The sequence below is a fragment of the Pyrus communis genome, chromosome 10 (genome assembly GCF_963583255.1).
Source record: "Pyrus communis chromosome 10, drPyrComm1.1, whole genome shotgun sequence".
Lineage (NCBI taxonomy): Eukaryota > Viridiplantae > Streptophyta > Magnoliopsida > Rosales > Rosaceae > Pyrus > Pyrus communis.
In genome coordinates, this window is record NC_084812.1 from 14,094,927 (window position 1) to 14,120,517 (window position 25,591).

The following is a 25,591-nucleotide window of genomic DNA, read 5'->3' on the forward strand; positions in this document are numbered from 1 at the left end:
ATTTTAAACCTAAAATTTAAATGTGAAGGCTTACATGGCACTTTGGCATCTTTAAAACTTTGATTTCCAACTGATATGCCAAATTTTAAACATAAAATAATAATTCATATGTATTTTTTTTGCATTGGGAATGAAAAGAAACAAAAAGATAATGGTTTAAACTAATAAAAAATTAATAAAAAGCATTTAATAATTAATTAAAAAAATTTGAAGGTTCTGTCAAATTTGGCAGCAAAGGGGAGAGATGGATCCATATCATGCCACATCAGATTTGGCATCTCGATTGGAAAATAATAATGCTGGCTTTTCTTACCGTTGTTGCTGATTTAGAAATTTTAACATCTCATTTGGAGATTCTCTAAGGTGATATACAATTGCGATACAAAAATATGGTAAGAATAAAATTATTGATTTTTATTGAGTAATGATATTTATACTATGTTTTTATATACACATTTCTATACCACCTTAGGTGACATTTGACGTGGACAGCCATATCATTTGAAAAATTTGCAAAACTTAAGGAAAGAAAGAAGAAAGACATTTCGTATAGTACAATTATAATTTAATTAACTAGTTTTTTTTTTAATTATTAGTTTATTAAATAATGAAGTAAATTTAAAAATCTGATTAATTCAAATGATATGGCTATTCACATCCAATACCACTTAACATGGTATGAAAATGTGATATAAAAATATGGTATTAATAACATTTCTCATTTTTATTTCCATTCGTCTATCTTTTGCAATTTAAAAATATTTTCCTTGTAGGAAAATTAAAAAGAAAAAGAAAAATAAAAAAGCACGCCATTGCGTAAAAAAGGAGTTGAATTTTATTTTGATTTTTGACCGGGCAACCAGACCGCACACATAAACATCATTTACCTCCGAAATCCACCATTTCTCTCGCGCACAATTAGCCTCCTCTTTCCGCAACATCTCTCTCCTTTTCTCTGCAATTTTTTTCCTTATCGCATTTTCTTTCCCATTTTCTGGATTCAATAAATCGCTGCAAAATTCGTCGCCGTTTTCCTCGATCCTAGTTTCCCCAGGTATTTAATTTCGTTGACGAATTTTTTTTTTAAATTTCAATTTTAATTCAAATTTTAACCAATGATTCTGGTTTTGGTTGAATATCAATGGCGATTTCACTCTGATCCGTGCTTTTTCTGTAGCTACGAGAAACTTTATAGTTGCTGTATACATTGGTATATTAGTTAGTAGTGTGATGAGAGTATGATCGATCCACGGCATTGTTGTAAAACCCCAATGCGCGGCGAGATCGATCTCCAATTCTTCGGTACATCGAATTCGAATCCAGTAAATGTGTATGACTTGTGTATGGATTTGCGTATGTTCTGTATATGCATGTTCATGTTTTGGGTGGTTAGGTAGATCCGTAAAAATGAAATCTTGGTAGCTTGTTTACTTCTTTGATTTGAACGTTCAAGAGGGTTATCTTTGTGAACCGCTATATCTGGCTGCAGGAAAATGTGGACATAGATACTGGAGTAGATGGTGGTGGCTGTATTAAATGGAAGAAGTCACTTTAACCAAGCTAAGATAGTATCTTTTCAGTAATTATTGATCTAATGGACTATGGTGAAATCGGGATTACTCAAAATGAACCCGACTTGGCACAATAAGCAATAGATTGCTAGAAGAATTGCAACTCGATATGTAGAATAAAGTTCCAACTGGAGACGACTATGTGGTGTGGGATGGGAGCTGCTTTAGAGTTTTGAATGCAAGAATTTTAAAAAGCAAACAGAGGGATCTTACGTATTTAGTGATTTTATCTGTTGGAGTTTTTTCAATTTATTGTGATATCCACTACTTTTATCCTTGAAATTTGAAAGTACAGTCAGTTAGTAGCTTTATTTTCCGCTAGTCAGATAGGTGATTCGTTGATTATTTGAACTGGTTGTGTTTTTACAAGGTTGACTAAATGATATGATTATTTTCGTAATTTTGTAGGTAACTCAGTGTATATGCTATATATGAATTATTCGTAGAGCTATATTATAATGGAAGAAGAAGAAGAGAGGAAGAAGGAGGTTGAAACGATTTCCAGCAAGGATTCAGATAATCATGAGGTGGTGAATGGTGTACAGGAAAAAATTGATCCATCACATCAGGAAACCATTAATAATGCTGATAGTGATGTAGCTGATCTGAAACAAAATAGCTTCACCTTGCAAGTGGTCGATTCTGTCACTACAGTAGTGGATGAAGATCATTTTGAGCAGGTTTCTTTGAAAGATCAGGATAAGATTGGTGCATCTCAGGGTGTTCATGTGGACTCTAATCAATCATCAGTTTCAGATATTGCTAGACTATCATCTGGTCAGTTTGAAGATGCCTCACAGTCATTTACAGCAGAATTGAATTCTTCTGCTGGTGATGAAATGCGACCTGATCAGTCTTCCTGGAGCCCAGTGAAGGACAGAAAATTTAGTCACAAGCCATCTATGTCATCTTCTAGTTTTGATTCTGCTTTTTACGGGGATGCAGGTTATTCTCCTGCTGGTTCACCTCCAAAACCAAGGCCAAAACCAGCTATGCCAAATGTATCTCCGGAGTTATTGCATTTAGTGGATTCTGCCATCATGGGGAAGCCTGAAAGTTTAGATAAACTGAAAAATATTGTTAGTGGTGTAGAGAGTTTTGGAAGTGGGGAGGAAATGGATGGCATTGCATACCTGGTGGTTGATTCACTTATTGCGACAATGGGTGGCGTTGAAAGTTTTGAAGAAGATGAGGATAACAATCCTCCTAGTGTGATGCTGAACTCTCGGGCTGCCATTGTCTCAGGTGAGCTTATTCCTTCGCTTCCTTGGGTTGGTGATAGTGATGTTATTATGTCCCCTCGGACACGGATGGTCAGGGGGTTACTTGCAATTTTAAGGGCTTGTACAAGAAACAGAGCCATGTGTTCAATGGCTGGTTTATTAGGGGTTCTGTTGAGGTCAGCAGAGAAGATATTTGTTCACGATGTTGATTCGCCACTGCAAATGAGGTGGGATGGAACTCCGTTATGTTATTGCATTCAGTACTTAGCAGGACATTCACTTAGTGTTATTGATTTGCACAAATGGTTTCAAGTCATTACCAGAACACTTACGACTGTATGGGCAACCCGTTTAATGATTGCACTGGAGAAGGCAATGGGTGGAAAGGAGTCGAGAGGCCCAGCATGTACTTTTGAGTTTGATGGTGAAAGTTCGGGTTTGCTTGGTCCAGGGGAGAGCCGTTGGCCATTTACCAATGGGTATGCGTTTTCAACGTGGATTTACATTGAATCATTTGCAGATACATTGAATGCAGCAACCGCTGCTGCAGCAATTGCTGCTGCTGCTGCTGCCAAGTCAGGAAAATCGTCTGCCATGTCAGCTGCTGCTGCTGCCAGTGCCCTTGCGGGTGAAGGCACGGCACACATGCCACGACTATTCAGTTTCTTATCTGCTGACAATCAGGGGTTTGAGGCATATTTCCATGCACAGTTTTTGGTGGTTGAAAGTGCGAGTGGAAAGGGTAAGAAGACTTCTTTACACTTTACTCATGCATTCAAGCCGCAGTGCTGGTACTTTATTGGTTTAGAGCATACTTGCAAGCAGGGGATGCTTGGTAAAGCAGAGAGTGAATTAAGATTATATATTGATGGATCGTTGTATGAAACTCGACCTTTTGAGTTCCCTCGGATCTCAAAGCCGCTTGCGTTTTGCTGCATTGGGACAAACCCTCCTCCTACAATGGCTGGTTTACAACGTCGACGCCGGCAATGCCCTTTGTTTGCTGAGATGGGGCCTGTTTATATTTTTAAGGAACCAATAGGCCCAGAAAAGATGTCACGTTTGGCTTCTAGGGGAGGAGATGTGCTTCCTTCTTTTGGTCATGGGGCAGGGCTGCCATGGCTAGCAACAAATGTGCATGTGCAAAATATGGCAGAAGAAAGTTCACTATTGGATGCAGAGATAGGAGGATGCATTCACCTTCTCTATCACCCCAGTTTGCTGAGCGGGCGATTTTGTCCAGATGCTTCCCCTAGTGGTGCAGCAGGTCAAATTATTTATATTTTTATCAATATCTTACAATGAATAATAACCAGACCAAAACTACAATAGTGTTGGGTTGGTCTTTTGCAGTAACAGTAAAAACTATGCTTGGATGAAGAATGAAGGAAGGAAAATAGGGAGAAATAAATTACGACATAAATTTTAACTTTCTTCTTTTGTTTGGATGGGGAGAACTTGGAAAGATAGAGATTTAAAGAAAACAATTTTCCCTTATTTGGATGAGAAGAAAACAGGAAGGAAAGGAAAGCGGAGAAGATAAATTTGCTATTTTTCGGTAAAAGTTCAATATAGTTATGGGCATTCTGTTTTACTCTTAAGGACAATAATAATTTAGACAATTAAATCTCGTCTCGAATTTCTCTCAACTTCTGGAGAGTTTTAAAATGTGGTTGGCCCATGGGAAAATCTTCTCCTCCCTTTTCTTTCTTTTTCTCTATCTTTCTTGCTTCCATTCAAAAGAAAACATTTTTCACTCTAATTTTAATTCCTCTTTCCCTCCCCTTTTCTGTCTTTCTAAGCATCTTTCTTTTTTTCATAAGTGGGGGTGGGGCCAGGAATTTTTAATATATGGCCCGATATGCAGATGATTATTGCATTGACGCCTCGTATTTATTCTATCTTAGTACGTTTGGTAGTGTGCTCGACCTCATGCGTCATGGTTTGGGTACCCTGGTGGTGGGTACATGTCTTTTTCTTATTTAGTTACCTATCACTGTTATTTTCAGGCATGCTTCGACGACCAGCTGAGGTTCTTGGGCAGGTACATATTGCTACTCGAATGCGACCAATGGCGGCTTTGTGGGCCTTTGCCTATGGGGGTCCTATGTCTTTACTTCCGCTGACAGTTAGCAATGTGGATAAAGATAGCCTGGAGCCACAACAAGGAAATCCTCCTTTGTCTTTGGCTACCACAGCTCTCGCTGCTCCAATATTCCGAACTATTTGCTTGGCTATCCAACACCCTAGTAACAATGAAGAGTTCTGTCGTACCAGAGGGCCAGAGGTTCTATCAAGAATCTTAAACTATCTATTACAAACTTTGTCTTCACTTCGTGCTGGAGAGGAAAATGGTGTGGGAGATGAGGAACTTGTTGCTGCCATATTATCCTTGTGTCAATCCCAGGAGAAGAATTATGCACTAAAGGTGCAGCTTTTCAGTACATTGCTTTTGGACCTAAAAATTTGGAGCTTATGTAACTATGGGCTACAAAAGAAGCTTCTTTCATCACTTGCAGACATGGTTTTCACAGAGTCATCAGTAATGCGAGATGCTAATGCCATTCAGATGCTTCTGGACAGTTGCAGAAGATGTTACTGGACAATTCGTGAAAAGGATTCAGTGAATACCTTTTCTCTTTCACATAATGAGACCAGACGTCCTGTGGGTGAAGTGAATGCTTTGGTTGATGAACTCTTGGTCATTATTGAACTCCTAGTAGGAGCAGCACCCCCTTCATTGGCTTCAGAGGACGTTCGTTGTTTACTGGGGTTCATGGTTGACTGCCCACAGCCTAATCAGGTATAATTACTCTGCAAAAGGTTGATTTTATAGGTCGAATGTATTTATGGTGTTGCTACTTGCTCTTAATGGTTTACTTCTCCTACAATCCCCTCCCACCTCCCAAATTAATTGCATTTTTACTTGGAAATTGTAATATTGGATCATCATATGCAGGATATATTGTAGTATGGCATATGATACTTGCTTACTCTGATGAGTTGCTCCTCTAGTATGACCTAATGAAGCTCTTGTGGGACATAGTTGCTCCATTCTTTTATCCTATATAGTTTTGCTGGGCGCCTCAAGTCGTCCATATGGAGGAAATAGTGCTCAAGGTCCAAATTGTCCAAACACCTGGCCATTTTCTTGTGCCATTGGATGTGCACCGTAGGGTTCACACCTTACATTATTATTATTTTTTTGGAGAGGAGGAGAGGGGAAAGAAGGGGGTGGGGGTTATTGGCTTGATGAACACTATACTATTCTTACAGGTTTATGAAACTTAAAGACACAGCCTTTTAAAAATATGACGAGAAAGCTCGCTCAACCAAAATGTATGGTGGATAACCAAATCCTTTCATTTGCCTCATTCAGCTTTTCCTAAATTGTATACCACATTAGTACGTTACTAAGAAGTTTCTCTTTTATTGAGTATTTTCGAGTAGCTTAAAGCATCCTGCAACTCTATGTTTAAGGAAATATTTCTGCATGAATTTGAATTCTCTTTGATCTCCGCTTCTCACTTTAAAATTAGAATAATCAAGGAAGAAAAGGTGTTTGGATATATTATGCTTGATAGTTCATGTTGATATATGGCTCTAAAAGGCATTCGTCTTCCAGATTGCAAGGGTATTGCATCTGATTTACAGGTTAGTGGTACAGCCAAATAAATCAAGAGCACAGACATTTGCAGAGGCATTCATAGATTCTGGTGGTATAGAGACTCTTCTAGTTTTGCTGCAACGAGAAGCCAAAGCTGGTGACTATACTATTCCAGAATCCATGACCAAGGATGACGAGATTTTTTCTGTCCAGGGACCCGAGCCAATTAGTAACACCGATGCTTATGAACAAGTTCAGGATGATGAATCATCAGAGGGAAATGACCTCAATTTGCATGAGAAAATTGGTGAATCTACCCCTAACAGAGGTAGCAGTCCTCTTGCTGTTTCCCCTGATTTGAAAATTGGAAGAACGACTTCTGCTGCAGAAAGTACCTTTACAAAGAATCTGGGTGGTATAGCTCTATCCATCAGTGCTGACAATGCAAGGAATAATGTTTACAATATCGACAAAAGTGATGGGGTGCTTGTTGGCATCATTGGGCTCTTAGGTGCTCTAGTTGCATCAGGGTATTTGAAATTTGGTTCACGAGCATCGTCGGATATGGCAAACACTCTTCTAGGTAGTGCACTGAATGATGGAGGTGGTACCATGTTTGAAGATAAGGTGTCTTTGTTACTTTTTGCTTTACAGAAGGCTTTCCAAGCAGCGCCAAAAAGGCTTTTGACCAGCAATGTATATACAACATTGTTGGGGGCGTCGGTAAGACATTCTTCTGTTTCAGTGCTCATATGTTGCCATGGGTTTGTTTACTAAGAACAATTTTGTGACTTAAAATAATCTCTACATGCCTTTCATATGATTTCTTGGCTAAAACTTTTGGCCAGAAATGGGAGTAGTAATAATTGAGTTCATTATTAATGATATACGGATATATCCTAGTTCTTTCTTTCTTTTAAAAGTCTGTTATTTTTGTTTTGTGGCTAAGGATCGTACGAAGTCCCTTTCCAATTATATGGTTCATGCTCTGTTTACCTCTTCATAGGTGTTTCTTGGGCATATAGTTGAAGCTGAAAAATCAGGGCTCATGAATAATTCAAACATTGTAGTTTGCATTTCTGCTGCACCTGTTCTCTGTGTTGGTTTTTCCAGCCCATGATGAGTTGCCCTAAGTCTATTAGGAATTGTAGTCTTAGAGGATTAAATTGTTTACCCAATTGAAGTTGTTTTCCCAATTGAAGTTTACCCAATTTAATTTGTTTACCCCATTGAACTTGTTTTCCCAATTGGAGTTGGTTTCTTATTTGGAGAAGGATTCACAATTAGATTCCAATTAGGACTAGTAATCCTTATTGAAGAAGACCTTTATTATGTCTATATAATGGGGCTATTGCACTAGGTTTGATTTGGAGCAAAACAGGTATACCACTCAAGGCGTGAGAGTGAGAGAATACTGTAAGGGCAAAGTGTGTGCGAGAGAAAAGAAAAGAGATAAAGAGTGTATTTCTTGTTCTTTTTCTTTTAGGTTTTTCGTCAAGTCTTAATCCTAGAAGCTTGGCAAGATTATTCGTTGTACTCATTATTGATATAGTGAAAGATTGTTGTTGCTGCCCTATGAACGTAGTGTTATATAGCTGAACCATGTTAATTCTTGGTGTTATTATCTTGATTGTTTTGTTTTCGATTTCCAAGTTTGTTATGTTTTTCCATTCTTAAACGCGATATTCACAAGTGGTATTAGAGCTGGGTTTAGCTGATATCTGTTTAGACTGGAGGGTGGGACTAGCACCATGATGAAACTCACCCGCTCCAACATGGTTACGTGGAGAGCAAGAATGGGGGACATGCTTTACGTAAAGATCTCCATGAGCCTCGTAAGGTGTTAAGAGCAAGGAGAAAAGCAAGAATGGGGGACATGTTGTTAGCATGTTCAATGAAGAAACAAGGAGAAAAGCTTTAGGTGCAGATGCTAGGCACCTCTTTGTCACATAGAAAAGAGGCAAAAATTCTTGTGAGATGAGATTCAGTGGTGACTGCCACTATTGTGGGAAAAAGGGTCACATGAAGAAGCATTGTCGTAAATGGAAAAAGGAACAAAAGTGGGAACAATACCGTAGGTGTTGTGAGTTGTGACTTACGATGTAGAGCTTCTTTAATGCAGATAAGTGATGATTACTGGCAAAGAAGTCTATAATTGCCTTTGCCAATGAAGATGAGAGTTATGAATAGGCAAGATTGGTCAAGAGAAGTCTGATCAAGAGGAACTTGGTCAGAGGAGTCGATGAGGGTGAGTCTAATCATGAGTAGTTCAATTAGGGGGAGTCTGGTCATGAGTAGTTCATACAGGGGGAGCCTGGTTATAAGGAAGTTCGATCAATGGGAGTTTGATCCAGAGAGCAATCCTATTTTCTTATACCTTCCTCATGGTCTAGAAGGGGAGATTGTTGGGGTTTTCCAGCCCATGATGAGTTGTCCTAAGTCTCTTAGGAATTAGTCTTGGAGGATTAAATTGTTTACCCAATTTAAGCTATTTACTCAATTGGAGTTGTTTTCCCAATTGAAGGTTACCTAATTTAAGTTGTTTACCCAATTTAAATTGTTTACCCAATTGAAGTTGTTTACCCAATTGAAGTTGTTTTCCCAATTAGAGTTGGTTTCTCAATTGGAGAAGAATTCATAACTAGATTCCAATTAAGATTAAAAATCCTTAGTGAAGAAGACCTTTATTATGTGTATATAAAGGGGCTATTGCACTAGTTTTGATTTGGAACAAAACAATAAATTGTATACCAGTAAGGAGTCAGAGTGAGAGAAAACTGTAAGAGCGCAGTGTGTGCGAGAGAAAAGAAAAGAGATAAAGAGTGTATTTCTTGTTCTTGTTCTTTCAAGTTTTTCGTCAAGTCTTAATCCTAGAGGATTGGCAAGATTGTTGGTTATACTCATTATTGATATAGTGAAAGATTCTTGTTGCTACTCCGTGGATGTAGGCACATATAGCCAAACCACGTTAATTCTTGGTGTTATTTATCTTGGTTATTTTGTTTTTGATTTCCGATTTTGTTCTGTTTTTCCCATTCTTAAACGTGATATTCACACTACGGTGCGGCTTCACTTCAGATAATTACTTGTATTCTTGCATTATTGGAACTTTAGTCTTGTGTGGTATTGATTGACATTTTGGTCTTATGATCATGTTATGGTATACTTATGTTGTCACTGTCATGGTTAAACTTCCTTCTAATTTTTAATTTCTCTTTATTTTTGCGTGATGAGTTGATACATTACATAGTTCAACTGAATCTTTGTGATAATTTTTCTTTACTTTTGTTGTTAAACCCGATCAATGACGTGTCCAAGACTTGAGGTTTTATAAGGTCACAATGTCATTCAGCTCATTGTATTATTGAGTACACTTTTCTTGTTCCTTTTAAACCATAAGCGCATTCTTTTTATTTTTGGTGTGGAAATCCACTTAAAAGTAAATTCCAAGGGGGAAGATTGGTTTCATTTTATAATTTTGTGCTCATTGAAAAAGCCGTACATTTATGTAAAGTTGTTCTCTTTTTCTCTTTAGATCAATGCCTCTTCAAGTGATGATGGAATGAACTTCTACGATTCTGGTCATCAATTTGAACATATGCAACTTCTTTTGGTTCTCTTGCGTTCACTTCCATATGCATCCAAGGCTTTGCAAAGCCGAGCGCTACAGGTATCACTTTTTAACTTTCCCATGTTGCTCTGTCTATCTACTATATGTGAATTTGTTGAATCAGAAATATATGTGGTAATCGGAATGAACAAAACTTTATGCAATTGTCATAAATAAGAATTTTTAGGCTTCTTAGATTTAATTTAGTAAGAGGCTGGAATTGTTTACACGCTGTATTTCTTGCTTCCATAGGTTTATTTGATGAATCCTCGTCGATATTCTTTCATATTCTGAGATTCTTCTTTCTTTATGATTTCAGGATCTTCTGTTTTTGGCTTGCAGTCATTCAGAAAATAGAAGCAGTCTGACACAAATGGAGGAATGGCCTGAATGGATTCTTGAGGTTCTTATCTCTAACTATGAGGTAACATCTTCTACCATTATCTTAATATAATCACTTATCATTTACATCAGGCATTGCAATTATAGTGTGATATATACCACCAGCCTTTTCGGTCAGTGGTTCATCTCTTCTTTTGTTAAAGGGGGGGGGTTTTGGCTCAAGCCATGGTGGAATATAATATAGGAAGGGGGAGCACTATCCCTCACTTTGTAAGCCAGCCCCAAACTACCTTCCGACTCTAATTAAGTCTTTGTAATATGACATTTAGTTCAGGTTAGAAGGTTTTAAGTTTCAGTGAAATGTGATCTTACCTGTTTTAATCGATTGAAACTTTGAAGATAGCCAAACTCCATGTCACCGCTATTGTATTACCTGATTTTACAGATGGGTGCAAGTAAACATTCTGATTCTGCAAGCTCAGGAGATATAGAGGACCTCATACACAATTTTCTGAGTATCATGTTAGAGCATTCAATGCGCCAGAAGGATGGCTGGAAGGTTAGGTTCATGTGTGTATATATATTTTTCTCATCATTTAACTTGGTTGACCTTGTATGTTATTGGCTTCTGTGCAGGTGATTTTTAGGTCCTGCATATAAATTTTAGATTTTTGCCCGCTCATATCAGTCCTCTGTTTCCTATAGTTTCTACTACATGTCTTGTCATTGTCAGCATTTGACGTCATGTTTACTGAGTGGGATTCCCAACCGTGTATAAAAGATCAGTATCTTGGAAAGATGTTGAAATGAATTCCTGATTTGTACGATAGAGATTCTGTGATTTCGAGCAAAGAGAACCTAATCTTTCGAAATGCTAGATTTTCAAGCACATTGATGTTCTGGTTAATCAACGTACTTCTCTTCATGTGTGAAAGTAATTGACTGTGACTCGGGCCAAAAAAGTAATACCGCAAAAAGGAAGTAATATATGAAGTTAGATACCTGAAATGGAAATTTAAGCTCAAATAAACTCAACTAAAGAGGACTACAGATGTCCATTTTCCTGGATAACTTCGGGTCTATCTTTTCTGCTTAAACTTGTTTAAAATGTTTGATCTACTATCACCCTTTTAAGTTCATATTTTCATTCTCTGTGTTATTTTTAGCCTCTCCATGCCTTGCTTTTCAGCAGCTCACTCTAGTTCAGTGGTCCATTATTCCCCAGTCTTAGGTCTTTACTGCTTGCTGTTGCACTTCTCCCCATTCTAAGTAGAAGCCTTACTTAAAAAATTGAACTCACCAAATTATTTGTCGAACGCGACCTAGGTTTGTGATTGACAAATGGGATTGATTCGGCTGTATTGACACCTTGCCATATTGGAAATGTTGTTGTTCAGCCTTTTTTAGGAATTCTGTTCGTTCTCTATATCCTTACTGTGCTTTTAGCAATGTAGGCTAAGTGTGGTGAGGTTTAGAATCTGTTATTTTCTAATTGATCAGTCCCATTCATGTTGTTATCCCTTCCCCTCTACAGGATATTGAAGCTACAATTCATTGTGCGGAGTGGCTTTCCATTGTGGGTGGCTCAAGCACTGGAGACCAACGAGTTAGGTATTATGTTACCTCTGGCTAAACCTATGTGAAGTTTTCCAGTAATGTAAATGATTTGTCAAGTTTCATGAAATAATTCTTTCAGTTTCTGTTGAACACTTGTACTTTGGCTCCAAATGTAGCATGCTTTTCTGTTTACACAGGACAATATGCTTTTTCAGCCCTTTAAATTTTTTTTTTTTTTTTTTCATGAAAAAGAAAACTTGCGTCTGAATTGAAAACAAAGAATAATAACAGTTAGTGGTTTTTGCTCTCGTTGGAATCCTAATGGTTTATTGATTGCCTAAACTGGTTGTTATTTTTATTTTTGAAAGACGTGAAGAATTGTTGCCCATATTTAAAAGGAGGCTTTTAGGTGGTTTGTTGGACTTTGCAGCTAGAGAGCTCCAGCTTCAGGTATCCTTCGTATTTTATTCTTTTACCTTTTGCATTCTCTTTGGCCTCCAATTGCCAATTTTTTTTTTTTAATGAAATTCATTGGAATCTCTCTCTCTCTCTTTGTTACCCTTGTTTACTTCCCATGTACTAGGGTTGTATCCCATTTTGCAGTTTTAGTTTATGCTTTACTAGTAAGAAAAGAACTATATGCTAGGTTTTATTCTAAAAGTTAACTAGTTGAAAAAATAAAACCAATAATATCTATATTGAGCTTTTCTTTTTACCACAGACTCAAGTTATTGCTGCAGCATCTGCTAATGTGGCAGCGGAGGGTTTATCACCAAGCGATGCTAAGGCAGAAGCAGAGAATGCTGCTCAGCTTTCTGTCGCTTTAGTAGAGAATGCAATTGTGATACTAATGCTTGTCGAGGATCATTTACGGTTGCAGAGCAAACTATCCTGTGCTTCATGTGCACCAGATAGTTCTCCATCTCCCCTTTCTCTCGTCTCTCCAATGAATAACCACTCAAATTCACTGAGTACAGTTGTGGAGGATTCCATTGGAGCATCGGGTGATCGCAAGTCGTTATCTAGTGATTCTGGACTTCCTCTTGATGTACGTTGACAGCATTTGCACAAAACACATGAGCAAATGTTTCACTCTTACACTTACTTGTATATAATATTTGTCCATACATTATATTTTCCATTTAGTTCTCCATTTATAGTGTTTATTTTCTCCCCCACCCTCATAAATAAATGAAACAAAAAACACAGTAATCTGTTGTTGCCTTTAACTGGGTTCTCATAATCATACTCTTAGCAACTGCCCCTCTTATACCTTTTGGTTCAATTGTGAATTTTTTTTTACTCTTCTTTTCTTTCTGCTGCGTATTCATAGTTAATATCGTATAGTCGTGAGTTTATAAACTTTATATTCCATCTTCTTAGCTAATTTACCATTTTAAATTGACTTTTGTATTTCTTGTCGTTTTTGTCTTTTTGTTTTTCTCATTCAATAATCTTTATTCATGGGGCTTACGCTTGTAAGATTTTGATCAGCTTCTTGCGTCGATGGCTGATGCGAATGGTCAAATATCTGCAGCAGTTATGGAACGTCTTACTGCTGCAGCAGCAGCTGAGCCTTATGGATCCGTTTCCTGTGCTTTTGTATCCTATGGAAGCTGTGTTATGGATTTAGCTGTGGGGTGGAAGTATAGGAGCAGGTTGTGGTATGGTGTTGGTCATCCTTCAAATACAGAAGCCTTTGGTGGTGGTGGCAGTGGTCGGGAATCTTGGATGTCTGCACTGGAGAAGGATGCAAATGGAAACTGGATTGAGCTTCCTTTGGTAAAAAAGTCTGTGGCAATGCTCCAAGCATTATTATTAGATGATTCGGGACTTGGTGGAGGACTTGGCATAGGAGGTGGATCTGGTACTGGAATGGGAGGGATGGCAGCACTCTACCAGTTATTGGACAGTGACCAACCATTCTTATGCATGCTCCGAATGGCTCTTCTTTCAATGAGGGAAGAAGATGATGGTGAAGACAATCTGCTTATGAGGAATGTAAGCATAGATGATGTGAAATCAGAAGGGAGGCAACCACGCTCAGCATTGTTGTGGAGGTGATTTAACCAGAACTTATTTTCATTTTTTATTGTTTTAAACTTAGATTGTAAACCCTCTCCCTGTTTCCTTTTTAAGTTTGATAGGAATCAAGAGTGGAATCCATGGTTTCTATCAATTTGCTGGTTGCTGGCCTTAAAATTGACTATGAAAATTTATTCTTGGATAACAATTACATTCATTACATGCTACTTTGAAAGGAGAAGCATTCTTCAAAATAACAGACTCCAGAGATAATGGGTAGTAACCAGTCAGAGTTAAGCATTGCACTGAAGGAATTGATCCTCCAATGGCCCGTTATGAAACTGCAATGACCCTGTATATCGTGGATTCTAGCTTCATGATTGGAACTCTGAATCATATGAGTTGTGAAAAGGAAACTCTAAGGAGGCTGTTTAATTTACTATTACATATATGGCTACATCCTATTGTTCGTTTCCTCATGTTACACATATGAAACTCCCAAATCATTACTGCTAATTTGTGTTACTAATTTGCAGTGTGCTTTCACCTGTTCTGAACATGGCGGTTTCTGATTCCAAGAGACAGAGAGTGTTGGTTGCTTCCTGTGTTCTTTATTCTGAGGTTAGTTTTCTTTCAATTTTGGGATGTTATAGTGAATTGGTAATACATGTTACCAATTAGCTTATGCTCTTATCAAGTTTTAACTTTAATCGACTTTCAAACTATCATAGTCTTGATATTGCTTTCCTTCCACATACTTTTGAAAGCTGGTTTTATGGTTGTCTTGTTTACCAATTATTGTTTGTTTCTGTTACCTTTTTTGTTTCCTCGTTCTTGCAGTTGTATCATGCTGTTGGCAGCGATAGAAAACCTCTCCGTAAAAAGTACCTTGAGGCCATTGTACCACCATTTGTTGCTGTTTTGAGGAGGTGGCGGCCACTTTTGGCAGGCATTCATGAACTAGCAACTGCTGATGGTTTCAACCCTCTTACAGTTGAAGATCGTGCATTGGCTGCTGATGCCCTGCCAATAGAGGTTTGTCTATTTAATATCAATTTGTGTTCCCTGTAGACTTGATTAATTTTTCAGGCACTTAGAATTTGGTGGTTGAAATTTAATGTTGGGGGAGGGGTGCACTTTCTAGTTTTCTTCTTGCAACTTTCATTTGTGCACCTCATCATTGGCTTATTGTGACCCTTTTGATGTCTCTTCAGAATTGAAGCTATTCGCTTTTTCATGGAGTCCATTGTCTTGAAATCTATTGCTTCACTATTTGATACATTTCGACCATATTTCTTTCAGGCTGCTCTCGCTCTGGTATCTCCAGCTTGGGCTGCTGCTTTTGCATCACCCCCTGCTGCAATGGCACTGGCGATGATAGCTGCTGGTGCCTCTGGTGGAGAAACTCCAGCTCCTACAACAACTTCTCATCTTAGGCGTGACTCCTCATTGCTCGAGCGGAAAACTACTAAGCTTCACACATTTTCAAGTTTTCAAAAACCTTTGGAGCTGCCTAACAAATTACCGGCTCTACCCAAGGACAAAGCTGCTGCAAAAGCTGCTGCCTTGGCTGCAGCTCGTGATCTTGAACGTAATGCCAAAATTGGTTCTGGGAGGGGTCTCAGTGCTGTAGCAATGGCCACATCTGCACAGCGGAGAAGTGCTAGTGACATGGAGCGGGTGAAGAGATGGAATGTTTCTGAAGCAATGGGAGTTGCCTGGATGGAATGTTTGCAGCCAGTTGATACGAAATCTGTCTACGGAAAAGATTTTAATGCTTTATCGTATACATTTATTGCTGTACTTGTTGCAAGTTTTGCTTTAGCAAGAAACATCCAACGATCTGAGGTTTCACCTATTCTTGTCCTCATAGATTCTTTTACATATTGAGGTAGGATATCTGATTTTTCTTTTTTTCTTGCTCTCCAGGTTGACAGACGCTCTCAAGTTGATCTTATAAGTCGTCATCGTTTGGGCAATGGAGTTCGTGCATGGCGCAAACTCATACATTGCTTGATTGAGATGAAGTGTCTTTTCGGGCCATCTGGAGATCAGTTATGCAAGCCTGCACCTGTATGTTTAGCAATAACTACTTTTGTTTTACTGGATTTTTAAATTTTGTTACATTCGGATCAGTTTCTTGTGTTCTGGGTGGAACGGTGGTTTTCTGACTGATTAGAATTTATTCGTTTTTATTGGTGGCTCTTGCAACCTACACTATCTTTTGGGGTTTATCTAAAACTGTATTTTCTGAAGATATTATAAATGTTTTGTAGGTTTTTTGGAAGCTAGATTTTATGGAAAGTTCAACTAGGATGAGAAGATGTGTAAGGAGGAATTACAAAGGTTCTGATCATTTTGGTGCTGCTGCCAATTTCGAGGATCATAATAAGATGAAAGAACAAGAAAATGGCATACATTCCTCAAATGCTCCTATTCTGGCAGCAGAAGCAATAGCCGTGGAAGCTGTCAATGAAGATGATGAACAAGGGGAAATTGATAATTTGGATGGCAGAACCCCTAGTGAAGAACAAAGTGGGGAGAATCAGCCACATCTGTTTGAAACAGCCGAGCAAAGCCTGCAGTCAACTGTGGAATTTGGCGATGCACAAGTTTCTTGTGAACCAGACTTGGGAGAAAGTTCATCAGCAGTGGCGCCTGGATATGTTCCAAGTGAACTTGATGAAAGAATTGTTCTTGAGCTTCCTTCATCGATGGTTCGACCATTGAGGGTCATACGCGGAACTTTCCAGGCAAGTCTAAAAACCTAGGCTCTGACATTCTTTCGTATGCACTCAATTTCTCTATGTTTTTGCATATCTGTAATTGTTATCTATCAGTTGAACAAAATCTTTTGGTGTTTCCCACTAAATCTGAGAGGCAAATCACAAAACTAAATTAACAAATACTTCAAACTTTGTCATCTGAAAATTCAGATTAAAGTAAGATGCTATGGGTCTACTTTCTCTAATGGTTACTGCCATTTCTATAGTTTATTATTTGAAGAAGCTTGAGCATCCTATCTGGAAAGTACTTATTGCTTTGTTTTCAACTAATCGATCTTCTTACTAGTATATCATGACTTGCTTGGACATGTAAGCATATCTCATGGAGATTTTAAGTTCTATTCATACTTTTGAGCTCAATCATATTTCACGGATTTGTGTTTAAGGGTCAGTAGTGTTGTCCTAATCAGTGTGAGATGGCCGTTTTTGCTCTTGAAAATTGACTTACACTCCAAATCAGGTCCTCAGTTGGAAAATGTTATCAGTACTATAATTTGGGTTAGTGAACTGAAGAACCTATCAATGTTTCCTTCTTTATGGTCTGACACTCCATTCTGAGTCTTTTACTTGTTCTTTGTTTCCTACAAAATAACATTTATGGTGGATTACTCGTCCCCTTACTGTACTGTTTTTTGTTTGAAATAAATTTCTTTTTTTTCATTTAAAAAAATGTGTGATGCTGGACAATTCTTTTTCCAAAGGATCGAAATAAATTATGACATTTTTTTTGTTTGTTTTCGTTCTAATGTATCATAATTAGTTACTGAAACTTTATTCTTCAGTGCTTTAGCTTAATCTTGTATATTGATATTTGCTAATTAGTTTTGGCTTATGTGTCTTCTTTCAGGTGACAAGTAGGAGAATAAATTTTATAGTTGATAACAGTGAGGCCAATGGTGCAGTGGATGGATCAGATTGCACCGAAATGAAAGACCAAGAAAAGGATCGCAGTTGGACAATGTCTTCCCTTCATCAAATATATAGCCGAAGGTGATGTCGTAGTGGATTTGCATGAATATCAGTGTAGTTTAAATTGACGTAAATGATGAAGTAGTTCCTATCTTATATCTTTCCTTCTTTTTTTGTTACAGATATCTCCTTAGACGAAGTGCTCTGGAGCTGTTTATGGTTGACCGTTCGAATTTCTTCTTTGATTTTGGGGTAACTCTATGACAATATGTCAATTAAGATTTGATCTTTATTATTACTATCATAACTGGAGGCATTTTGGTTGTTTCTAACCCTAATGAACCTGCTGTTGACCAACCCTTTTTGTTGGTGATTTAATTTGCGTCCCACTATTATTTCCTCAGAGTACTGATGGACGAAGAAATGCATATCGAGCCATTGTTCAAGCACGGCCTCCTCATTTGAATAACATTTATCTGGCAACTCAGGTTTTCACCATGCTATTCCTATAAGAATGGAATTTACTAGCAGTTTGCATTAGTGTTTGTAGCCTTAGTAACCAGAATACCACTGTTTAGGAATCCTTTGATTGTCGTGTGCATGTATGTGTACACCTGCACCAATAGTTTGATTGGTCACCTATTATCCTTATATGTTGGTCATGCTTTCTCATCCTAGAGTTAATCATGCTTTCTCATCCCAGAGTTAATCGTGAATAGAATTCTCCTATTCATCTCACATCAAGTGATGTGTTATCAAACTTATTATTGAGATGTGTGCCTAACGTATTCAAAGAGCGACTATGCATTCATCTGTATTATTTCTCTTTAGAACATACAATAAATTAATTACTGTGGTGACCTGAACAACTTCGTCTTAATTTTTTCTATACATCCTAGAGCTTAGGATTTGAAGTTTTATGCTTGGTAGATGTGGATGTTTCTAACCTGGATGGTATTTAATACAAGACTTCATATCTTAATTTGTGTTAATTACATTTAGATCTTATATGATTTGATATTTTATTATAGAGACCCGAGCAACTTCTTAAGAGAACACAACTTATGGAGCGTTGGGCTAGGTGGGAGGTATGACTTCTGATTGAAATTCTACTTATCATTAACAATGTTTTGTTTACCTATGCTTCTTGTTTTCCGTTTTTCACATGTATAACATATACTCTCTGAAATAAATGATAACTAGTAGAATTACAACCTTTGTGCAGATCAGCAATTTCGAATATCTAATGCAGCTCAATACACTGGCTGGGCGTAGTTATAATGACATCACGCAGGTGCAATATTATGGATAATTTTGTATTATATGTGCATTTTATACTGTTTATCTTCCCTTCACATTTCTTTTTATTTCTTTCAGTATCCTGTTTTCCCTTGGATCCTTTCTGATTACAGTTCAAAGAGATTGGATCTTGCTGACCCTTCTTCCTATCGAGATCTTTCAAAGGTGGGATCTTTAGAATTCTGCATCCATTTGTTTTAGATTTGTACACCTTGATCTTAATGGCCCTTTTGTGTATTCCCACAGCCGGTCGGTGCATTAAATGCTGATCGTCTGGAAAAGTTTCATGAGAGGTATTCCAGCTTTGAGGATCCAGTCATACCCAAGTTCCATTATGGTTCTCATTATTCCAGTGCTGGAACAGTAGGTTCTTTTCATTTTGTCGTTCAATATTTGTCATATTTCATCTTTATAATGGTTGTTGGCAGACTTATCAGATGATTCTTTAAAAGATGCTGATAAGTGTTTTATGCATATATATTATTTTGTTAACTACATCCTCTTGATACGCGGCCCTCGTATGAACTATTGGTTTTTCTTTTATTTTCACTTCCTGGTGGTTGTCTAATACAAATCCAACTATGCCACTACAACATTATTGGATGCTGGTGGCACTTGCCAAAAAGTAACTGCTTTCTTCCTATCAAATGGAAAAGGGATAAAAGGGAAACTGATTTGTCTTCATGATAGATGCTGGAGAAATCGGCCTTTGTGAAACCCAGTTAACAGTGCTTATGCATCATGAATATCAAGTCAGGAACCTCTTCTAAATGCTAACATACTCGAATTCCCTTTATAGGGCTCCACTTAAGCTGTGGCTAGTCAATAGAATGGGTGCTAGTATATAGAGGGGATTTTGTGGAAGAGCTGCAGGATAAAGTTTAGGTTTTACACCTTACTTGGGCCTCTGTACCAGTTGAATTTAGGAATGTAACTCTTGAAGCGATTTTATAGATTTGTAGGCTCTTTCGCAAAATGTTTATAGCACAGAGATTGTAAAGATTAGGGGTGTTTAGCTGTAGTATTTTGTTACTGTGGTAGACTCCTTGTATTTGGAGTTGTACTTTTCAATTTCTTGTTTGTGGATAAAAATTTCTCTTATTCCCCGAGAAAAAGCAGTTGTTAATTTGACATTTTCTAACCTGGCATACAGGACTGTCTACTCTACTCAGGAAAGGACTTCAGTGCAATTTTGACTTGTTATTATATATTATAAGTTTTTGTTTTTATATTGAAGCCAATATCCAATACTCTTTTGGCTAGATAAATTAGACTTTTGAAAATTATTCTCTAGTTTTCTGGTGTTTTTATTTATACCAGTAATTATTTTATTACAGGTTCTATATTATCTTGTTAGAGTTGAACCTTTTACAACTCTTTCAATTCAACTGCAAGGCGGAAAATTCGATCATGCAGATCGAATGTTTTCAGATATTGCAGCTACTTGGAATGGAGTCACTGAGGACATGAGTGATGTGAAGGAATTGGTATGGTGTCACCAATTTCATAAAAGTTTAATTTTACCAAATTAGATGCAATGCTTATTTATTTCATTTACACAGTGATTGCTTGTAGCAGTCAATAAGACTTTGATTTGGTTATTAATTCATTTTTGTATCTTAGGTTCCTGAGTTATTCTACATCCCGGAGATGTTAACCAATGAAAATTCAATCGATTTTGGTATAACACAAACAGGTGGACTACTTGGTAGGTTCAAGAGTACACTGTGTGTGTGAAATTGATAGATTGTTGTCAATTATACTGGTTTGATTGTTTTGCTTTTCATTTTACATGTCAGATTCTGTAAAACTTCCACCTTGGGCTGAAAACCCAATTGACTTCATCCATAAGCATCGGAAGGCTCTAGAAAGTGAGCATGTATCTGCGCATTTGCATGAATGGATTGATCTCATATTCGGGTAGGTTTTTTCAATCTTATTTTGTTTTTTGTTTGTTTCACACCTATATTTTGTATCTACTACTTTTTTGTTTCATTTGGTATTTTACTTTTATTAGTTGATCGCAACTCTAGAGTGTCTTTATATATCAACTTTGAGTGTTTCATTTTTGAACTGTTATATTCATTAATAGATTGGAATATACAGGTATAAGCAGCGCGGCAAAGAAGCTATAATGGCAAATAATGTTTTCTTTTACATTACCTATGAAGGGACAGTGGATATTGATAAGATCTTAGACCCAGTAAGTCTGGTTTCCTATAGCATCTGTATGTTTTCATCCATTATTGTTTGAAAATTTCTTTCAATAATTTTTTTCCCCGTGCCAAAATCAGGTACAACAGCGTGCAACACAGGACCAGATTGCATACTTTGGGCAAACGCCATCCCAGCTGCTTACCATCCCTCACTTGAAGAGGTTGCCATTAGCAGATATTCTTCATTTACAGGTACCATTCTTTTGGGAAACAAGAAACTTAGCTGAACCTTTCAGATTGTTTATTTTATTTGTGGAAATTATCCAATCTCACATTATATTACATTTTGGATAACTGATGAGAGATTTGATTTCTTATGAAAATTTCATGTATATATATATTTTTCTTTTGATGAAAGATCATTTTGATTGATTTTCAAATGTCAGACCATCTTCCGGAACCCAAAAGAAGTCAAACCATATGCTGTTTCTGCTCCTGAGCACTGCAATCTTCCTGCAGCCGCCATTCATGCTTCTTCCGATGCCATCATTATTGCTAATGTAAATGCACCAGCAGCAAATGTTGCAGAGCATAAGTGGCAGCCGAACACTCCTGATGGCCAGGGTTTGCCTTTCCTCTTTCAACATGGAAAGGCTACAGCAGGCTCAACTGGTGGAACATTTATCCGTATGTTCAAAGGACCAGCTGGATCTAGTTCTGATGAATGGCAATTTCCACAGGCGCTAGCATTTGCTGCATCTGGAATTACAAGCTCAGCTATAGTTGCCATAACATGTGATAAAGAAATAATCACTGGTATGTGTTCATTTTCTTGCCTTTAGTTTTCACTGCTTTGTTCTATCATGTAAAAGTATTTTGTTTGAGAATGTTTATGTTTTGGTTTAAAGGTTTTTTCTTCTTCAAAATTTAAAGAGTGAAAATATGTGAGAGATGTGAGGAATAATGATAGAGTACGACTGAAGCAACAAAATAAAGAGAAATTAATAGGAAAGCTCATCATGAATTAGGGTTTTTAATGTATTCATAGAAACCAATAGGAAAGTTTTGACTGGATTTATTCTTCTTTTGGGCATTTTTATGTCTTATGTATTATTCCTCCGGTTATGTTTCGTTTTAAATTGTATTGTGACTGCATGTGGTTGAGGGTTTACCATTCAATAAATGTGTGTGTGTGTCTAAAACGTTTTGTTTTTCTTTCAAACAAATTAATTTAGTCGATGAGTCTTTTTAAGAGATGGGGGAACTCACTAAGGACATAAAGGAAAACTAGACTCTGCCCTTCTCATTTGTGATTTGTGTGTGCGTTTGAATTGAAACTTATTTTCACATGTGCAGACTATATAGAGTTGTCAGTTTACAGACAAAGTTTGCTCTTCCTTTCTTAAGATTAGAAGCAATAAACTAGTGTCAAGTCTTTGCCCCAATTTATTATTTTAAAAATGGCATGTGATACTAGTGCCTGTGCCTAGCCGGGCTTGTGGATTTCTTTTGCTTAATTGTATCATAACTTGTAACTAAGTTTCATCTCCGTTTGAAATAAGTTTGAATCTAAGCGATAGTTTTTGGCTCGTGACTAGGTGGGCATGTGGATAATAGTATCAAGCTAATATCATCAGATGGAGCAAAAACCTTAGAGACAGCTTTTGGGCATTGTGCTCCAGTCACTTGCCTTGGGCTCTCACCTGATAGCAACTACCTTGTAACGGGATCCCGAGATACCACTGTATTACTTTGGAGAATACATAGGGCATCTACTTCTCGCTCTAGTAGTATATCAGAGCCTTCTGGTGGGACAGGTACACCGGTCACAATCAACAGTAATAATTTATCACACATATTGGCAGACAAAAGCAGGAGGCGTCGTATTGAAGGTCCCATACATGTTCTTCGTGGCCACCAGCGGGAAATACTTTGTTGTTGTGTGAGCTCAGATCTTGGGATTGTTGTTTCATGCTCACAATCATCAGATGTTCTCTTGCATTCGACAAGAAGAGGTCGGTTGATCAGAAGGCTGCCTGGTGGGGAGGCCCATGCTGTCTGCCTATCATCTGAGGGAATCGTATTGACTTGGAATAAGACGCTCAATACTCTCAATACCTTTACTCTTAATGGGGTTCCAATTGGCAGAGCTCAACTACCTTTCTCTGGTAGCATCAGTTGTATGGAAATTTCTGTTGATGGATGGAGTGCTTTGATTGGAATAAACACGTCTTTGGAAAACAACGGCTGGGATTTGAAACTGAAGAACACAGAGTTTGAGGATCAGAATTCAGATAAAGCTGAGGAATTGGACGTCCCGTTGCCTTCAATTTGTTTCCTGGATCTTCATACACTAAGGGTATGAGAAATGCAAAAATAGAGTGATTTGCCTTGTGCTTTTGACTTTTTGGTTGGTAGTCTTCTTGTTGATATCTTATGTTTAAACGAACTGACTTGTTTCAATTGTCAATTCTCTTGGAATTTGGAAAGTTTCATATGCTTACATGACCAAAGATCATAGGAGTTTCAGCAATTGGGGATCTTACCCTTTCAACGTGATAAAACTTTCTGCAAAATAGGGGTCTTCGCTGGTTTTCTCTTCATTTATTCCTTTCCAATTCAGTTGTTTACTTCTCCAATGTCTTCCCGGGGTTGGATTGTACTCGTTTGTTGTAATGGCAAAATTGAGTAGTCTGTATTTGTGATGTGGCTTTTTCTCTTTATATGCATGTTTGGTTTCATAAGTGAATTGGTTCCTATTCAGCTCACAAGCCCGTGGTCCTTTACACTGCAGGTTTTTCATGTATTAAAGTTGGGACTCGGACAGGATATCACATCTCTAGCGCTGAACACGGATAACACCAACCTTTTGGTGTCAACTGTCGATAAACAGTTGATAATTTTCACTGATCCGGCTGTAAGTCAAAAACTTGTTTGTCTCGTGTAGTTTTTTTATAAGAGTTTCCAGTCTCCTCGGACTTTTAGTAAACTCACTTTCATAAAATTGTTAATCTGGTGCTTATTGCTTGCAGTTGAGCTTGAAAGTGGTGGATCACATGCTCAAGCTCGGATGGGAAGGCGATGGACTGAGCCCCCTCATCAAATCATAGTTTTAGGAAAAGGAATACAGAAGATACCCAACACTAGTTACAACGAAGGCATGAACTGCAAGGGCATGCTAGTTGCCCCTGTTTTGTAAATCGAGCCAATTCATTCGCCTGCAATTTCGAGCTGTGTTTTGAGTGTAAGATATGTGTATTAGGTAATCAGAAGAACCCCAGAGTTGCAGGTTATTAGAGTTTGTTGCAGGTTTTGTTGTCTTTTTGGTTTTTTTTTTTTTTTTTTTGGACTCGATTGAGTTGTAAGTATGTAGGTTGAGATGACGGGCTCATGTCGATGGAGGCCTCGGGCTGTTCATTTTTGTTCATTGATTTGTTTTGATATTTTAGTGAATGAAAATATAGAAGTCGTTTTGGAATAGGGTACGAGGACTCTTCATCGAGAGCTATGGAAACATGAATTTTTCTGCATGTGATCTAATATTTTAGTGTATTCAGTGTTGGTTTATACCCATGCGTTTGGGTTTGAAACTTTTTTGTCTGCTAATTTACTGTAACAGTTTTGAACACTTTTCTCTTCCCTTAATAATAATAAATTCACCAAAAAAAAAAAAAAAAAAAGACGGAAGAATATTTCTTCATATTTATTCCCTTTCTAATCCCTTCAAAATAAAAATTCATTCTCCACTAGCTCAATATGAAAGTATAACTCTACATATTTTTTGTGGAATTTTGTTTTAGGCCACAAAAATAATTTTCATATTTCAGTACAAGTTGATGGACATTTCATTTTCTGATATAGGTCAATACAGACAATTTTTTTTTCCTCAACTTAGGTCAATAAAAAGTAATTTTTCTTCAACCTAGTTTACCTCTTCTTTTGATATACAAAAATCAAGGTTTAAAAGGTGTTAGGCATTAGTCATACGGTGTTGAGAGATCTAGCGCCGGGGAATTAGGTGAGGCCTACTAAAAAAATGCATAATTATATGCATAAACATAAATTGAAAACTAGAGTGATGTATAAAGTATAAAATAGTATAACATATTGAAACATGGTCAACAAGTATATAATAAGTGTTCATCCAAATATCCAACAAATCTCTTACAATTTATAAAAAATATAAAATGCAAACCGTAAATGATCTATTTTATGTTTAAATGATAATTGCGACTTTATGCGATTTTTTAAAATAAAAAAAAAAGAAAAAGAAAAATAGTCACATAACAACCCAACCTGCCTAGATGCACCCAGGTGCATCTCCAACTAGTTGGCCGCAAATACTTTAAAATTAATCGTGATAGTGACTAACCGCTTATTATATATAAGCAGGGCGCGTTTTAAAACATTAACAAAAACGAACGCCACAAATTAACTCAATTCGAATATTGAATCGAATTCTCAATAGCTCGGAATTAAACAATTTTAAGCCCAATGACTCGGTGG

At 37.4% G+C, this 25,591-nt stretch overlaps 1 protein-coding gene across 1 annotated transcript; it reads left to right on the top strand.

Annotated features, from left to right (window-relative positions):
* Positions 1 to 859: 859 nt before the first annotated feature.
* Positions 860 to 24,652, top strand: LOC137747068 (BEACH domain-containing protein C2). Its single transcript, XM_068487073.1, has 32 exons — positions 860 to 1,054; positions 1,980 to 4,061; positions 4,804 to 5,597; positions 6,420 to 7,124; positions 9,937 to 10,071; positions 10,331 to 10,435; positions 10,799 to 10,912; positions 11,888 to 11,964; positions 12,279 to 12,360; positions 12,632 to 12,958; positions 13,405 to 13,970; positions 14,472 to 14,556; positions 14,776 to 14,970; positions 15,238 to 15,783; positions 15,865 to 16,008; positions 16,212 to 16,688; positions 17,569 to 17,711; positions 17,813 to 17,882; positions 18,035 to 18,118; positions 18,662 to 18,718; positions 18,856 to 18,924; positions 19,008 to 19,094; positions 19,176 to 19,292; positions 20,267 to 20,416; positions 20,553 to 20,637; positions 20,729 to 20,849; positions 21,036 to 21,132; positions 21,224 to 21,337; positions 21,532 to 21,901; positions 22,684 to 23,444; positions 23,880 to 24,002; positions 24,118 to 24,652. The coding sequence occupies exons 2-32, from the start codon at positions 2,030 to 2,032 to the stop codon at positions 24,193 to 24,195; spliced, it is 8,910 nt and encodes a 2,969-aa protein (XP_068343174.1). The 5' UTR covers positions 860 to 1,054; positions 1,980 to 2,029; the 3' UTR covers positions 24,196 to 24,652.
* The last annotated feature ends 939 nt before the right edge of the window (positions 24,653 to 25,591 follow it).

Bases quoted from the DNA above. Each gene is read 5' to 3' on its own strand.
- LOC137747068 (XM_068487073.1), top strand. From the start codon at position 2,030: ATGGAAGAAGAAGAAGAGAGGAAGAAGGAGGTTGAAACGATTTCCAGC. The intron at 4,062-4,803 runs GTCAAATTATTT...TGTTATTTTCAG, and splicing joins TTCCCCTAGTGGTGCAGCAG to GCATGCTTCGACGACCAGCT. The intron at 21,338-21,531 runs GTACCATTCTTT...TTCAAATGTCAG, and splicing joins CAGATATTCTTCATTTACAG to ACCATCTTCCGGAACCCAAA.